We start from the raw sequence: 18,946 nt of genomic DNA, 5'->3' as shown, positions 1-18,946 counted from the left end.
TTCCAATGATGTATTAAAAAAAAAAATCATTCAAATTGTCATGGAATTGGAAATAATTTTTTAATTATCATATTTTAAAAAATACTGTATTTATTTTCTAAAATTCGCCTATTTAGTGGTTAGTGGCAATACAAAAAAAGGCTAAAGTTGAAGAACAATCCCCTTTGAAGAGTTTCACGCCCAAGCTTCAATGAGTATCTCAATTGGATGCCAAGCTAGAGGATGACATGGCATGGAATAAAAACGTGTCAAAGACCCAAATCGAGTCACTTCGTCTCTACTCTCCCCCACACAGCCCCAATCTACTTTACCAAAGCCTCATCACTAAAACTTCGAAATGATATCCTAATTTGAAGAAAAATGAGTTTTTATATTTGATATTTCTTCCATTGTGAATAACATTGTGTATTTATAAAATTCATCTTACTTATGAAAAATATGGTAATTATGGAAGGGAATGATTAATGAAGATAGATCTTTAAAACCTGTTTAACAATGATTGTCGAAAGCATTTTTAATCCTTCTGACACTTAAAAAGATAAAAATTTTCAAGTGTTAAAAATATTAAAAACGCTTCATATAATCACTGTTAAACACACTTTTAGTGTTGTGATTCATCAACTTACGATTTTTTACTTTTTTTATTTTTATGGGGAACTTCATATAAAGTTCATGTTTGGTTCTTCAAAAAATGAGAGAGAAAAAAATAAAGGTAAAAGTAGAAAAAATAAAATAAAAAAGAAAACAATAAATTTAAATTTAATTATTTATTTTGTATGTCACTTTAAACGCATCTCATCTGTTTCAATTCTTTTATATAACCATGAAATAATTGGAAAATACAAAAGTTTTTAACTAATTTTAATGATATTGAAATATGCGTGAATTTTTATGCATCTAGTTACAAACTTAGCAAACAATTTTCTTATTGCTCCAAACAACTCCAATTACTTTTTGTTAATAAATAATTTACAAAAATACAACTTCTATAAATATTAACTTTCTTAAAAATTAAAAATAAATAGTTTGAGTTAAATACCAACAATCTCCATCTCGACTTAAGTTTTCTTAATCCTATACATTTAATGAGAATAAACATATATCAAGTTCAAACTCTCATTGAACCCGACTCTAGAATCCGTCTTTGTTTTCTTCATAACTTTATTTATTTTGAAATTGCTTTCATCCTTATGTTAATGGGTACTTTTAGCCGAAAAATAGAGTTCTAATCATCTTATCATGTTCATCTACTCTCGATAATTTCTTTAACACCAGTAAAAGACTCTTCATGGCATGACTCCACCTTAAGAGCTCTACCTTAAATTATCTTTCCAATTAAAGTACATAATTTTTTCATCTTTTCCCCTTTCATAGCTATCAAAGCACTTTTGTTGAAATTTATAATATCATTCTTCACCGAGAAAAATCATAGCCTAATGTTTCCAAAGCTCCCAAAAAAAATTACTCGATGTCCTTACAACACCATTAAACACTCTCACTTTTATGGTACCAATCACTATGAATTTAAATTTTGAATCATTGCCCACTTAAATAATATTAGCATTACATTCCTATAGATATCAAACCACTTCTTACACCGACACATGAAAAAAAAAAACATTTAGAATGTAAAATTTAATAGTCAATAAAGTTTTTATCAACTATACCAAAAACATCATCATGTTTCTTCTCAACTTTTTCATCGACAAAATGAGTAGAATTCAGAGCTTTTTTCTCCACTCACAGGCCCATCTTGTTGATTGGGCTAAGTTTCTATAGATATAATAATATTATAAAGACACATCCTCAAAAATGTGCATCACATTTCCAAGTCAACCACTAAACCTAACACCTAAAAAGCCAAATCCAACCACTGAAAATCTTTCCACACTCTTTGCTAGTCAGATTTGGCAGCTGTCCTGGGCGGGTTTTTTCCACCCCGTAGGACAAATTTGAAATTTGAATACCCGTTTGGGGTGGGTTTGAAAATTTTTTAATACTCGGGTTGGATTCGGGTGGGTTTAGATATTATTTTGTCTTATCCTATATTTTTCTATTTTAAAAAAAAAATTATAATATTTTAATTATTTATCAAATATATTTATTTTAATATAATAAATAGTGAGTGTACTGTTTCTATGATGACCCCCCAGCATAAAGACGTGTTAGACTGCCTTGTTGCATTTTTCATGGAAAATTTTGTCACGGTCACTCTCATTACTTGCAAGTCAAGCACGGCAAGAGAGTTGAGTCATCCTTCCAAGGACAATAATTCAATTTGAAAAAATTTAATGCTCAACAAAATTGACTTGCAAGTCAAGCACGGCAAGAGAGTTGAGTCATCCTTCCAAGGACAATAATTCAATTAGAAAAATATTAATGCTCAACAAAATTGGAGAAAATGGGACAAAGAGTCATGCTTCTACAACCACAAATAATTTTTGATATTTTAAACTCTCTCTCTCTCTCTCTCTCTCTCTCTCTCACGACCATACTTTTTGAATTCAATAATCAATATTAAAGACTTTTAGAAATATGGGGTTGATAATTAAGATAAGATCCTCCAACCACATGTAATTATGTGATAGTAATTAACAAAAATATCACTTGACTCATTTTTGTCTTTATCCTACTACTTGCCACTATTCTTTTTTATTTAACTATTTTTGGATTTTTCATTATTTTTTTAAACTCTTTTATAAATAATTGAAAATTTAACATTATTTTTTATTTTTAAATTATAAATAAAAAAAAATTATATTAATGATCCAAAGACTATTTTGGAAAATACTTTCTAAAAAAATATTAATTTAAATAAATAAAAATTATCTTTTACTTTTATTTTTAACTTTTACATTTTAGAAATAAATAATTTAATGATTAAAATACCATTTAAAATAACTATATTCACTATTTAATTTTTGTATACTAAAAAGTATTTTAAAGTTTTTGTTTACTATTATAAAATAAAAAGTTTAATTTTTTTTTAATCTTCTTCCTTCCTTATTTTAATAACTTTTTGAACATGACTTTTAATAATAAGTTATATGAATTGTTACAAATTTATTTATTAAGGATTTTTTTTAATGATTTGAATTAATTGAAAATTTATTAAAATAAGAAAAAGAAAAGGAAATAAAGAGGATGGATGAAAAGTTTTTATTTTAAGTACTCAATTAAAATGTTTTCATATGACCTAATTTTAGAAGTGGATTATATTAATACATAGTAGAGATTGAATTTTTCTTATATAAAAGGGTTGAAATGTATATTTACTTATTTTAGATGAAAACAAATAACTAAAAATTATATAGATTATATTTGAGTTTGGTTTTAAAATATTTTTCTAGTTTTTATTTTTTATTTATTTTTATTTTTAAAAATATTTTTATTTTCTATATTGTCCCTTTTTGAAAATATGTTTAATTAAAAAATGAAAACTATTTTTAAAAATGGAAATTGAAAACCTTGTTTAGTACTATTTTTTTTATATGAAAAAAAAAGTTATTTATTCATTTATTGGGTCACTATACAATTGTATTACACTAACCGTACAAAGAAAATGTACTAAGTGTATAAAGGCGTACAAGACTACCATTTGTGAAAGATTATAATAGTTATGAGTCATTCCTTTATTTTTCTTATCACTTACGAATTGTGCATATATATCATGCACTTTATTTAATTCTCGCATTAAAATTCCAATGCTTTCTGCAATAATTATATTTGGGGAAATTTTTTTTGACATTAAGTCATCGACTATTTTCTCAACTAAACCATTGGAAATATGGTTAAACACTCCTACGTGGACATGGACACATAACTTAGGAGGGATATGAAATTTGTGCCATTGTACAAGGGTATTATACTAACTATACAAGGGAAATGTACTAATTGTACAAAGGTATACAAAATTACCCTTTGTGAATTATTTTAATCAATTCTAAACCACTTTTTTATTTTCCTTGTCACCCAAGGATTGTACGCCTATGTCATGCATTTTATTTAATTCTCACTTGGAAATTCTAATATTTTCTCCAATAATGATATTTGGGGAAAAAAAATTGATCCTAAGTCATCCACCATTTTCTTAACCAAACCATTGAAAATATGATTAATACACCTACATAAACATATAACTTATGAGAAATATGAAATTTGTGTCATTGTACAAGGATATTACACTAATTGTACAAGGGAAATGTGCTAAGTGTACAAAGGTGTACAAGGCTCCTAATAGGTTTTATACAATTTTTAAACAACTTGAATTTGACATTAAGACAATTATTGATAATTTTTTTTTTCTTTTTTTACCAAACTATATCATTAAGACATTCCCTACAAAAATTAACACATAGGAAATAAAATTAAAATCAATCATGTTTGAATTGTTCATTACAAGTAAACTAAATGAAATATATATTTTTACTATTTTTCCTTTATAAACATAATTTCATTGTCATCAATAGAGATTAAAAAAATCATATTTAAATGAAATTAAAAATAAATAAAAATTATTTTTATAATATTTTTATTTTTTTAAATCATTAATTTAAATTATGAAATTAGTTTTAAAATTAAAAATATTTGTTGTAATTATTGTTTTGAAAATTTCGTGATTTTTATCTTATTACTTTGAAATTTTTGTTTTAATAAGAAAATATTTAAATCTTTATTAAAAAATATTTAAGATTAGTGTGGAGAGCAATTAGGTAATTTTGGAATGGAGAAATTTTGAATATTTTGAAGACTTTAATTCGGCCAATTACCCTATTTACACTTTTCAAAATTATTGGAAAGTTGGTAAAATTAATATTAAAAATATTGTCTTTCTTGATTAATATTATATATATATATATATATATATATATATATATATATATATATATATATATATATATATATGCATGTGAGTGTTTACATTATTTTCGAAATAATAAACATCATGTGTCTAATTTGCAAGTTAGAAAAAAAAATTAATAATATTTTATGAGGTATTTAAAAAGTATTTAATATATGTTCTATAAATTTGAAAAACTATAATATTTGATGATACCTAATTTACAAGTTAGAACAAACAAATAATACTAATATTTTATGAGGTGTTTAAAAATTATTTACTAAGATTATCTTTAATTCTTTTAATATATTTATACTCATTTATTTAAAAATGAAAAACTTAAAAAATTGTATTGACAATTTTCTTGTTGTGAGTCAAAATACTTTGTATTAGTCTATCTAGATAAGAAAAAATTTTCATTTAATATTAGAACTTCATATCTTAGTTATTTTTTTCAATAAATTTATCTTTTTAAAAATTTTAAAATAAAAACATTAAAAATCAAAAAGCTAAAAGGATATATATATATATATATATATATATATATATATATATATATATATTATAAAGTGAAGTGATAGTCAATTTTTAAAATATGATTAATGTAGAAAATATAAAAATAATTAAAAATAAGAGAAAAATATAAATGAAAGGGTAATATAAATTTAAAATAAAAAATGAAAATTAAACTAAAAGATAAAAAATATTTGGATGAAAAATCCCAAAAATTTTATCATTACTTATAATAAGAGCAAAAAGTTCAATATCTTTAAAAATGAAAAACAAAAAAACATTATTGATTTTTATTTGACATAAAATAGAAATATAGATTGGAAGAAAAAGAAAAAAAAAAGTTAGAAATGAGTAATACTTAATAGGGAATAGAAAAGGGAAAAAAAATACAAAAAAATTGAAATTCACACTCACTTGTGCCTATGTGAGGGTTAAGGGTATTTTAGGGATTAATAAAAGACAATATCCTTCATCTTAATTTTCATACTTTGTTTGGGTCTTGGGCTTAAATATGCATGATATATGGACCAAATGTTAACTTTTTGGGCCCAGATGGGCCCAAAACACAATTCTCTCTTTAGAAATAAGCAACACTATAGTCTTGTGGGTCATGCCTCAAATGATTATAAATATAATCCTTTAAACCCTTACATATTGTGTGCTCTAAAATCATCTAGCCTAATGGAGCTCTACATGAGAGTTTTGGTGGTTCTCTTGCTCTATTCTCTTTTCACTATAGTCACAAAGTTCAGTTGCTGTGATGCGCATAGTCCAAAGGCCCTTTGCAGAGAAGAAGAAAAAGAAGCCCTTTTGAGCTTCAAAAGAGGCATTCATGATCCTTCTAATAGACTCTCTTCTTAGGCCAATGTAGAGTGTTGTAATTGGAGAGGAATTCATTGTCATAACACAACAGGACATGTTCTCAAGCTCAACCTCCGATGGGATCTTTTTCAAGATTATGGTTCTCTGGGTGGTGAGATAAGTAGTTCTTTGTTGGACTTGAAGCATCTTCAATACTTGGACTTGAGCTGCAATGACTTTGGGAGCCTTAATATTCCAAAATTCCTTGGTTCCCTATCCAATTTAAGATATCTTAACCTCTCTACTACAGGTTTTGGTGGTGTTATTCCTCATCAACTTGGAAATTTATCCAAGTTGCATTATCTCGACGTTGGGAATTCTTATTACGACCATAGAAATTCTTTGAATGCTGAGGATCTTGAATGGAATTCTGGTCTTTCATTCCTGGAGTTTCTTGACATGACAAATGTGAACCTAAGCAAGGCATCAAATTGGCTACAAGTAATGAATAAGTTTCATTCTTTATCTGTGCTACGCTTGTCTTATTGTCAACTTCATACTATTGACCCTCTCCCGCATGTCAATTTTTCATCCTTAGTCATCCTTGACCTTTCAATTAATTATTTTATGTCTTCATCAATTGATTGATTTGCGAATCTTAATTCTCTTCTTACTCTTAATCTAGCATCCAGTAATATTCATGGTCAAATTCTATCAAGTCTTCGTAACATGACTTCTCTTAGATTCCTAGATCTTTCCCATAACAATTTTGCTTCTCCTATTCCTGATTGGTTATATCATATAACTAGCCTTGAACACCTCGATCTTGGATCCCTCAATATTGAATCTAACAATTTTCATGGTATGCTTCCAAATGATATTGGAAATCTCACTTCTATCACATATCTTGACCTATCATACAATGCTCTTGAAGGAGACGTGTTGAGATCTCTTGGAAATCTTTGTACTTCCCAACTTTCGAATTTGTCATATGATAGGCCTAGAAAAAGTCTAGAGTTTTTAAGCTTGAGAGGAAATAAGCTTTCAGGTTCTTTTCCAGATACTCTCGGAGAATGTAAAAGTTTAGAGCATTTAGACTTGGGAATAAATCGGCTTTCAGGTTATTTGCCCAGTGAAATTGGCCAATTAAAAAGTTTATCCTACCTTTCCATTGATAGAAACTTGTTTTCTGGTCAGATTCCTATCTCATTAGGAGGAATTTCATCCTTAAGTTATCTAAACATTAGGGAAAACTTCTTCGAGGGTATTATGTCTGAAAAGCACCTTGCCAATCTAACAAGTTTAGATGAATTGGATGCATCTTCAAACCAGTTAACTTTGCAAGTCAGCTCCAACTGGACTCCTCCTTTTCAACTCACATACTTATACTTGGGTTCTTGCCTTCTAGGGCCTCAATTTCCTGCATGGCTTCGAACACAGAAGTATTTGGAAGAGCAAAACATGTCCCATGCAGGAATCTCCAGTGTCATCCCAGCTTGGTTTTGGACACGATCCTATGCTATAGTTGATCTGTCTCACAACCAAATCACTGGTAGAATTCCAAGTTTACATTTTGCATCAATCAATCTTGGCTCAAACAATTTCACTGATCCACTGCCCCAAATCTCTTCTGATGTAGCAAGACTAGACCTCTCCAATAATTTATTCTGTGGATCTCTTTCACCCATGTTGTGTCGGAGAACTGATAAAGAAGTAAATTTATTGGAGTCTCTAGACATCTCAGGAAATCTTCTGTCAGGAGAACTTCCCAATTGTTGGATGTATTGGAGAGAATTGATGATGTTAAAATTGGGAAATAATAATCTGATGGGACATATACCTAGCTCCATGGGTTCTCTAATTTGGCTCGGTTCATTGCACTTGCGCAACAATCATATCTCCGGAAATTTTCTACTTCCATTGAAAAATTGCTCTAGTCTAGTGGTTCTAGACCTTAGTAAGAATGAATTCACTGGGACGATACCAGCATGGATGGGGAACTTCAATGGAAAGTTCATTGAAACATTACCAGGGGATGGTGAGATTGCATATACACCGGGTCTAATGGTTCTTGTCCTTCATTCAAATAAGTTCACTGGAAGTATTCCTCTTGAACTCTGCCACCTTGATTCCCTTCAAATCCTGGACTTGGGAAACAACAATCTCTCGGGAACCATTCCTAGATGCTTTGGTAATTTCAGCAGCATGACCAAACAATCGAATTCAAGTTCCCCATTTCCTTTTCATAATGAACGTTATTTTGAAGCAACACTGGTTATGAAAGGAGTAGAGTACGAGTACGACAATACACTTGGCCTCCTAGCTGGCATGGACCTCTCAAGCAATAAGTTATATGGTGAGATCCCAGAAGAATTCACAGGTCTCCATGGTTTGATATTCTTGAACCTGTCTAATAACCATCTCCAAGGGAAGATTCCTGTGAAGATTGGGGCCATGACATCAATGGAGTCTCTTGATCTCTCCATGAATAGACTTTCTGGTGTTATTCCTCAAGGTATGGCAAAAATATCATTTTTGAGCCATTTAAATTTGTCATACAACAACTTTTCTGGCAAAATTCCATCAGGCACCCAACTCCAAGGCTTTAGCCCCCTCAGTTTTATTGGCAACCCGGAGCTTTGTGGGGCTCCACTGACTGATGGTTGTGGTGAAGATGGTAAACCAAAAGGTCCAATTCCAAACAATGATGATGAAGAGGACAATGGAAGGATTGAGATGAAATGGTTCTATTTTGGTACGCCATGGGGTTTCGTGGTGGGCTTTTGGGCCATTTTGGCTGCATTAGCAATCAACAGAGCTTGGAGATATGCTTATTTTCGGTTCTTGGATGACATGAAGTATAAACTTCTAGGATGGTGTCTGTAATTGTAAATAAATTTGGCAACCTTGTTTTCCAAGTACGATAAACAGCACTTCTATGATTTTCTTCCATCCATGTTTTTTAATTATCGGTAGTTTGATTTATCAGTTTTCAACATATCTATACTCACGAGTAAGGATGAAATATAATTATATTCTGGATGATTGTCATCTGGGACACAAATCCAAGGCTTTAATCCTAGCAGTTTCATTAGCAATGATGGGCTCTGTGGGGCTCCTCTTACAGATGCTTGTGCTGGAGATTATGCATCACAAAGCCTATCAGGCAATGCTAATGAAGATGACGATGAATGGATCGAAATGATGTGGTTCTATCTGAGCATGCCATTGGGATCTGTGGTGGGTTTTTGGTCTGTTTTATTCCACTCATATCCTAATTTTCCTTTTGTGACTATTAATTTTGGTTGCTCTGATAAATCTAAGATGGAGTTTTCATGACTCAAAAACACCAAAAAATAAATATTTGGATAGAAATGTCAGTCTAACACATCTAATCAAGAGAAATGTTATTCACTGCAAACAGATCTCATGTCATTGTATATGTAAGAGAAGCAATCTGTGAAATAAAATTTTGAGTGATTGCAAAAAGCCCCATAAAATGTTTCTTTCTTCCTAGATGAAACCCGCCCCAGGTGGTTCCTTGATTTAAAATTTTTATTTTCTTTCCTAGCCTTCACTCAATTTTCTTGTCAACCACAGCTAAAGTATCTTCAGAGGTAGGTGAGTTCAGCATTTTCAAGCTACTTCCACAATGATAATGAAATTCACTACCTCATTGTCGCTTGATACTTTCAATATTCATATTTGTTTCAACTGCTCACATATTCAATCTTACCATCTTGACTCCATTCTCTAGTCTTTCATTCACCATTTATTATCTATTTGTGGCTTCAACTTGGACTTGTCTTTTTTCATGAAGTTGCTGCCTCACTGCAACCTCAAGTACTTTGCGATCTCGCTGTAATTTACTCCATTCAGTTTCCACAAAGTTGATTACCATGGTTTGTTGTAGCAGTTCCTTAAACCTTTGCAATTTATAAAATCATTTTATCACCTAAGGGTCTCATTCTGAACGTTTGCTTGTCAAAGACGAAATCCTAATGCCAGATTAAAGGATTATAACAATGCCAAGAACTCTGAAAGTTTCTTTAAGATCAGCTATGATTAATAATTAACAGACTCATGTATGCCAATCACCTTGAAGACATAAATGGTTGCAAATTTCCTGGTAGACTTCACGAAAAGTAAAGAATCAGACACGACATGAGAATCTAACCTAAGCATAAGTTTGCCATGGGAATTTAGGGTGGACAGGTCAGACACAGCCACGTCCATACAAGAGCATGGGTGGCCTTAGTATCTCCTAAAGATATGACATTCGCCTAGGCTTCGATGTCATGAGCAACAAGGATGAACATGAGGCACTCGTAGCAAGGTTGAGGCTCGCTCAGAGCGTAGAGGCCAAGGCACTAAACGTATAGGGACATTTGAAGGACGAGGAATAACCATGGAAAAAAGGATTAAAGTGCACATTGCCAATTATTTTTTATTTTATCAAACATTACCTTAATCTTTCACGTTGCTAAATATTCTCTAGAATCATTATCCATTTGAAAAAAGGTACATGAAGTAATGAAAGGAAAAATAAAGACACATTTAACAGTGAGATATGAAATACAATTCTGGATAAATTTATAAGCAAATCACAAATGATATTAAACCTATAGCAATTGTTTCATGACAAAAGTTCTGTAGTTTATTGTCACCACAATTAACAGCTCCTTTCAGTTCTTGTTAGAAACTAGAAAGACCCTACAACCATGTCTTAGGCATAGTGAGGGAGAAAAGGGGCCGACTTATGTAAACACCATTACTCAACAGGAGAAACCAAGTTCCTTTTGTGGCTTTGGCCGGCCGGCTGAATTGAATTTAAAACTAGTCCCTCAAGTTCCCAGGTTTTTCATGGCTTGACCTTCAACTTCAATTTCTCTCTTTACTCTAAACTTTTAATTTTATGAGTCTGAACTTTGTTATCAAACGCATTGACAACGGGAATTCCACATTGGAGTGCTGAGTAAAATTTCATTTCTTTCAACTTCTTCAAGCAGTTCTTTAAAGCCATCTCATTTCATAGCCTTTGGGTCAAGCTCATGCCCTCACTACCTACGGGCAAAGATCATTGTCCACTGTGTTGAAGGAAATATAGATATATATATATATATATATATATATATATATTGCATTGACAACAGGAATTCCACATTTTGAGCTTTAGATTCCACGTTGGCCTGCTGCTTAAAATTTCATTTCTTTCAATTTCTTCATGCAGTTTTTTAAAGCCATCTCATTTTCATAGCTTATGGGTCAAGCTCATGCCTCACCACCTACAGGCAAAGATCATTGTCCACTGTGTATATACACATTGGCGTGTTGCTTAAAATTTCATTTCTTTCAATTTCTGCATGCAGTTTTTTAAAGCCATCTCATTTTCATAGCTTATGGGTCAAGCTCATGCCTCACCACCTACGGGCAAAGATCATTGTCCACTGTGTATATACACATTGGCGTGTTGCTTAAAATTTCATTTCTTTCAGTTTCTGCATGCAGTTTTTTAAAGCCATCTCATTTTCATAGCCTATGGGTCAAGCTCGTGCCCTCACTACCTACAGGCCAATTGTCTGCTTCTGCTGTTGGGTAGCGAGAAGAGTCAATAGATGACTTTTTTTTTTTTTTCATTATTTGTTCCTAACTATGTGGAAAGTTGACCCAAAAAATGAAAACATATAATTTGGATAGTTATGTATGCAAATAGAGGAATAGATGTCCTCTAATGAGATATACATGTGAAGTTCTATACAGATATATATATATATATATATATATATATATATATATATATATATATATATATATTATATCTTTGATTGCCAAATTTTCTTCATGGAAATGAAGATGAAAATACACCTATAAAATGCAAGCAAGTTTTAATGGGCTTTTAAGTAGCTGTGATTAAAGGTTGCACGATCTTCTTTTTGCTGCTAATGGCTATACTTATCACTGTTGCCAATAGCTTCTTTTATTTAGTGAGAAAAAATGATGATCCTAAAACTACTTCGTGTATAAGGCATATTGAATGAGGAGAGACAATTTTATGTATCCTCGGAGAAATAGAAATTACATTTTCATTTGAAAAATTGCATTTTTCTTTTAATTAACTTAGAAAACCCAGAAGATTTTGTCATTTGCCTCTTTGCTAGTCAAGCACGACCAAGCCGAATTTCAAACAGACCATATTCCCATGACATTGGTTTTTACTAGTTGGGCAATATGGTAGAGGAAATCACAAAGAGGACAAAACCATATGATCATCTTTTCTTCTTTTCATGGAAAATTTTGTCACGGTCACTCTCATTACTTGCAAGTCAACCACAGCATGAGAGAGTCATCCTTCTACTACCAAAAATAATCCTTGACATTTTAAAATTTTTCACACGGAGAAAGCTAAGGTCATGATACTGTTATAGGTATAACATTAATGTATAACATTATAATTATACGTGGTATATACTACATGTAGCTCTACTTTATAAAGTGATTTTTACTCTTTAATATAAGATGTATGATAATTTCATCATGATCCAATAGTAGGGATGACAATGGGATAGGTTTTTCTAAATACCTACCCGCCCGGCCCCAAATAGGAAGAGATTGGGATAAAGATAAATGAGTTCAAGACAAGTTTGTGAAGTTTTAAAAACCAGAATGGGTTTGGGCGAGTTTAGGTACAACTTTTTCCCACTCTACCCCACCCCAATTATATGTAATTCTAAATAAAAAAATTATTTTTGTTTTTTTTTTTTTTTCAAAAATTTTTAACATACATAAAATATTACTTTTCAAAAAAATAAATTATAAATATTTATAATATTTCTTTATTGATAGATAATATTTAAAATTTTTAAAATAAAAAATAAATGAGGCATATGGGGCGATTATGGGAATTTCCTATACCAATTCTACCCAACCCTATTTAATTTTATTTATTTATTTATTTATTTTTGGGCAAGGATGAGAATAGATATAAATAAATGGGATGATATTTGGATGAGAGTGATCCATCTTGCTCCTTTACCATCCCTATCCAATGGTTTCTAGAAACTAATGTCTTATACTTTCTCATTTATTGCCCTCTTTAAATGTTTTTTTTTTTTTTTTTTTTTGTGGGGATGAGCCAAAATAGATATAAATAAATGGGACGAGGTTGGGATGGAGAAGATCCATCCAGAACTCATCTTGTTGCCATCCCTATCCAATGTTTTCTAAAAACTAATGTCTTGTACTTTCTTATATATACATATATTAACCATCATTTGTATGAAATGTTTTTTTAATTATTTATGCAATGAACTTATTCTAAAATTTTAATATGAAGTTTGGTTCTTAAAACATGCTAATTAAATAAAAGAGAAAAATATAAGAGAAAATGATTTGCATATATTTGAATAACATGAAATGATAAAAATAAAATACTAATAAGATTCTCCTTAAATAAAAATTATTTAGTTTGTAAAAATATCAAAGCCAGAGTGAACTCCAACCGACAAGTTATTGGAGACAAGATCGGCATTATATATTTAATAAAATATATAATTATGTCATCTTTAATAAATAGTATTGGATTTCACTTAAAATTGCAGAACATGGAAATACTTTTCTAAACTTACATCATAGCAAGTGTAATTATGTCATGTCATGTATTTTCTTTTCCACGAAACCTATCCATATACACAGCTAGTCCACACTACTCCACAGCTATCCTTTTTTAACACAATAAATTGACCTATCGACATCAGAAATTTTTAGAATAAGGCAACACTATACTCTTGTGGGCCATGTCTCTAATGACTATAAATATTAGATAATCCTTGAAACCCTTCACATTGTGTGCTCTAAAATCATCTCGCCTAATGGAGTTGTACATGAGAGGTTTAGTGGTTCTCTTGCTCTATTTTCTTTTCACTACAGTCACAAAGTTCGGTTGTTGTGCTGGGCATAGTCCAAAGGCTCTTTGCAGAGAAAAAGAAAGAGAAGCTCTTTTGAGCTTCAAAAGAGGCATTCATGATCCTTCAAACAGACTCTCTTCTTGGGCCAGTGAAGAGTGTTGTAATTGGGAAGGAGTTCGTTGTCACAACACAACAGGACATGTTCTCAAGCTCAACCTCCGATGGGATCTTTCTCAAGATCATGGTTCTCTGGGTGGTCAGATAAGTAGTTCTTTGTTGGACTTGAAGCATCTTCGATACTTGGACTTGAGCTGTAATTACTTTGGGTTCCTTAATATTCCAAAATTCTTTGGTTCCCTCTCCAATTTGAGATATCTTAATATCTCTAGTGCAGGCTTTGGTGGTGTTATTCCTCATCAACTTGGAAATTTATCCAAGTTGCATTATCTTGACATTGGGAACTATGATTCTTTGAATGTTGAGGATCTTGAGTGGATTTCTGGTCTTACCTTCCTAGAGTTCCTTGACATGACAAATGTGAACCTAAGCAAAGCATCAAATTGGTTACAGGTAATGAATAAGTTTCATTCTTTATCTGTGCTGCGCTTGTCTTGGTGTGAGCTTCATTCTATTGACCCTCTCCCACATGTTAATTTTTCATCTCTAGTCATCCTTGACCTTTCAAATAATTATTTTATTTCTATATCATTTGATCGGTTTGCTAATCTTAATTCTCTTGTTACTCTTAATCTAGCATTTAACAATATTCAGGGTCCAATTCCATCAAGTCTTCGTAACATGACTTCTCTTAGATTCCTAGATTTTTCTTATAACAATTTTGCTTCTCCTATTCCCGATTGGTTATATCATATAACTAGCCTTGAACACCTCGATCTTAGATCCCTCAATTCTGAATCTAAAAATTTTCATGGTATCCTTCCAAATGATATTGGAAATCTCACTCATATCACATATCTTGACCTATCATACAATGCTGTTGAAGTGGAAATTTTTAGATCTCTAGGAAATCTTTGTAGTTTCCAACTTTTGAATTTGTCACATAATAGGCCTGGAAAAAGTCTAGAGTTTTTAAGCTTGAGAGGAAATAAACTGTTAGGTTCTTTTCCAGATACTCTTGGAGAATGTAAAAGTTTAGAACATTTAGACCTGGGAATGAATCGGCTTTCAGGTCATTTTCCCAATGAACTTGGCCAATTCAAAAGTTTGTCCTCTCTTTCTATTGATAGAAACTCGTTTTCTGGTCAGATTCCTATCTCATTAGGAGGAATTTCATCCTTGCGTTATCTAAGAATTAGGGAAAACTTCTTCGAGGGTATTATATCTGAAAAGCACCTTGCCAATCTAACAAGTTTAGAAAAATTGGATGCATCTTCAAACTTGTTAACTTTGCAAGTCAGCTCCAACTGGACTCCTCCTTTTCAACTCAGAGCATTAGACTTGGGGTCTTGCCTTCTAGGGCCTCAATTTCCTGCATGGCTTCAAACACAGAAGCATTTGGAAGATCTAAACATGTCCTATGCAGGAATCTCCAGTGTCATCCCAGCTTGGTTTTGGACTCGATTCCTTAGTACTGTAGATCTATCTCACAACCAAATCATTGGTAGTATTCCAAGTTTACATTCATCCTATATCTATCTCGGCTCAAACAATTTCACTGATCCACTGCCCCCAATCTCTTCTGATGTAGCACAACTAGACCTCTCCAATAATTTATTCCGTGGATCTCTTTCACCTATGTTGTGTCGGAGAACTAAAAAAGTAAATTTATTGGAGTATCTAGAAATCTCAGGAAATCTTCTGTCGGGAGAACTTCCCAATTGTTGGATGTATTGGAGAGAATTGATCATGTTAAAATTGGGAAATAATAATCTGACGGGACATATACCTAGCTCCATGGGTTCTCTAATTTGGCTCGGTTCATTGCACTTGCGCAACAACCATCTCTCCGGAAATTTACCACTTCCATTGAAAAATTGCTCTAGTCTAATGGTTCTAGACCTTAGTAAGAATGAATTCACTGGGACGATACCAGCATGGATGGGGAACTTCAATGGAAAGTTCATTGAAATATTTCCAGGGGATGGTGAGATTACATATATACCGGGTCTAGCGGTTCTTGTCCTTCATTCAAATAAGTTCACTGGAAGTATTCCTCTTGAACTCTGCCACCTTGATTCCCTTCAAATCCTGGACTTGGGAAACAACAATCTCTCGGGAACCATTCCTAGATGCTTTGGTAATTTCAGCAGCATGACCAAACAATCAAATTCAAGTTCCCCCTTTCGTTTTCATAATGAAGATTTTATTTATTCGGGATCAATTGACACAGCAATACTGGTTATGAAAGGAGTAGAGTACGAGTATGACAATACACTTGGCCTCCTAGCTGGCATGGACCTCTCAAGCAATAAGTTATCTGGTGAGATCCCAGAAGAACTCACAGATCTCCATGGTTTGATATTCTTGAACCTGTCTAATAACCATCTCCAAGGGAAGATTCCTGTGAAGATTGGGGCCATGACATCACTGGAGTCTCTTGATCTCTCCATGAATAGACTCTCTGGTGTTATTCCTCAAGGTATGGCAAATATGTCATTTTTGAGCAGTTTAAATTTGTCATACAACAACTTGTCTGGCAAAATTCCATCAGGCACCCAGATCCAAGGCTTTAGTCCCCTCAGTTTCATTGGCAACCCGGAGCTTTGTGGAGCTCCACTGACTGATGATTGTGGTGAAGATGGTAAACCAAAAGGTCCAATTCCGGACAATGGATGGATTGATATGAAATGGTTCTATTTGGGTATGCCATGGGGTTTCGTGGTTGGCTTTTGGGCCATTTTGGCTCCATTAGCATTCAACAGAGCTTGGAGACATGCTTATTTTCGGCTGCTGGATGACGTGAAGTATAAACTACTCGGATGGTGTTTGTAATTGCAAATAAATTTGGCAACCTTGTTTTCCATGTTTTTTTTAATCATCCCAAGTTTGAATTTATCAGTTCAAATTATGTCCTTTTGCTCATCCTGATTTCTTTCTTCCTCCGGTGAAACGAGTTTCAAGTGCCTCATCAGTTATCAATTATCAATAACTTTTATATGTATGTATAAAAGCTGATAAAAAGTGGTTTATTTGGTGTCACATCCAGAGAATGAAATAGGCAACCACCCAGTGATTGCAACCAGAGATGACCCCAGCATCAAAGTAGGAAATAACATGCACTAAACAAGATGACCCAGGATTAAAGCATATAAAATAATTTATTAATTTTTTTATTTTTTTATTTCCCTAAAGTAATGCAATAATTATACAACAATTTATTAAAATAATTTAATGGTGGGTCTTGGATTGATTTGAAAGGATTAGAAAATAATAAGCACCATAATTGCAACCTAAATCGGCATGACCTAAGTTTCATGAAACATCATCTTTCAATTTCTTAATTATTGTGATTGGGTTACCTAACCCTAGACATCCTAAAACAATTACAATTTTTCTAATTTTACTCTTATGTAATAAAATTTATTTTAAAACTTTAATACTATGTTTGGTTCAAAAAAATACTAATATATGTAGACCTTAAAATTTATCTCATTTTTATTTTTATAAATTTTGATCCTAATTTTACCTTTAGATTTTAAATCTCGATTATCTATGATATTGTTTGGCCCACTTATACCCTTTAATTCTTAGTTTTTATTATTATTTTTAATGGTTTTATTTCTTTTTTTTTATTATTATTATATTATATTATATTTTTATTTTTATTTTCTCTCTTGTCTCTCCTCTCTCTTCCTCTTTCTCTTTCTCTTCATCCTTCCCACTCCCCTTACCCATTTCCTTCTCCTGCACGTCTAACCCATTCCCCATACCCCCCTCCATTTTTTGGTTTTTTTTTTTTAATCATCTTTTTTTACTCTCTCTTTCATTATTTGCCGGCCCACACACTACCCGTACTCCTCCCCCTCCCCCCCCCCCCCCCCCCCCCCCCCCCCCCTCACTCGTTTCCTTCCTTCCATTTCTTTTTTTCATTTTTCAAAAAAAACCATCAACCTCTCCCATCGCCAAGGAGCCACTGCGAGTCGGCGACTCCCTTCTTCCCTCTCTCAGTCTTCCATTCCTCAACTTTCTCTCTTTCTCATCTTTCCAAAATTTGAAATTGTGTAAGTTTTATTTTTACTTTTGATTTTAATAATGATTGTTTTTTAAATTGGGTTTGTATTTGTTTGTGGGCCTTGTGTTTTGGTTTTGAGTTTTGGATATGGGCTTATGCATTTATGTTCGTAGGTCATATATTTAGGTCTTGAGATTTGGATATGCATATTGTTTATCTTATTTGGACTTGAGCCTATTATTTATTGGTTATTTATTTAGGCTTATTGGATTGGAATTGAGACATTATTTCTTTTGACCATATGTATTATTAATGTAGGTTTGTTAATTAATATGAATTTTGGGCCCACAATGTGGATGAAATTTGTTGGATGATTTGAATATTTGATATGAGCTTGGTCAATTTGAACTATTTAATTTGGACATGGACAATTGTGGTGTCTATTAAATTAGGTTTAGATTATGAGATATTAAATTTAGGCCTAATTAAATTTATTTTGTTTTGTGATATTTTGGGCTTGGTTAATTATGTTGTATTTTGACTATTAATTTGGAAATTTTGGATTAGGGCCTATGACATGTGAAATATGTTGGGTTTAAATTGCTATTTTGGCCCATTTTAATTGATAAAATTTGTTGGACTACTTTGAAATTTGAATTTGGGCTATTTTTGTTTTTGCATAGGCCCATTTTGCAATCTTGTTGGTTAAGTACAAATTTATGACACGTGGAGTACGAAATTTCATGGAAGAAAGTG

General features: G+C 32.0%; 2 protein-coding genes across 2 annotated transcripts; both read left to right on the top strand.

The window, feature by feature from the left end:
* Window positions 1-7,423: 7,423 nt before the first annotated feature.
* On the top strand, window positions 7,424-9,040 carry LOC117933377 (receptor-like protein EIX2). Its single transcript, XM_034854741.1, has one exon. It carries the CDS (start codon window positions 7,424-7,426, stop codon window positions 9,038-9,040), a length of 1,617 nt encoding a protein of 538 aa, XP_034710632.1.
* A 4,982-nt stretch (window positions 9,041-14,022) lies between these two features.
* Window positions 14,023-17,010, top strand: LOC117933376 (receptor-like protein EIX2). The gene is made up of 2 exons (XM_034854740.1): window positions 14,023-14,628; window positions 15,325-17,010. Exons 1-2 carry the CDS (start codon window positions 14,023-14,025, stop codon window positions 17,008-17,010), a joined length of 2,292 nt encoding a protein of 763 aa, XP_034710631.1.
* The last annotated feature ends 1,936 nt before the right edge of the window (window positions 17,011-18,946 follow it).

Source organism: Vitis riparia, chromosome 16 (genome assembly GCF_004353265.1).
Source record: "Vitis riparia cultivar Riparia Gloire de Montpellier isolate 1030 chromosome 16, EGFV_Vit.rip_1.0, whole genome shotgun sequence".
NCBI lineage: Eukaryota > Viridiplantae > Streptophyta > Magnoliopsida > Vitales > Vitaceae > Vitis > Vitis riparia.
Note: the sequence above shows the minus strand (reverse complement) of the source record. Positions and strands in the feature narration are given on the sequence as shown.

Coding starts and splice junctions, on each gene's coding strand:
- LOC117933376 (XM_034854740.1), top strand. CDS start 14,023: ATGGAGTTGTACATGAGAGGTTTAGTGGTTCTCTTGCTCTATTTTCTT. Junction 14,629..15,324: donor AAGCATCAAATTGGTTACAG/GTAATGAATAAG, acceptor TTTTCTGGTCAG/ATTCCTATCTCATTAGGAGG.
- LOC117933377 (XM_034854741.1), top strand. CDS start 7,424: ATGTCTGAAAAGCACCTTGCCAATCTAACAAGTTTAGATGAATTGGAT.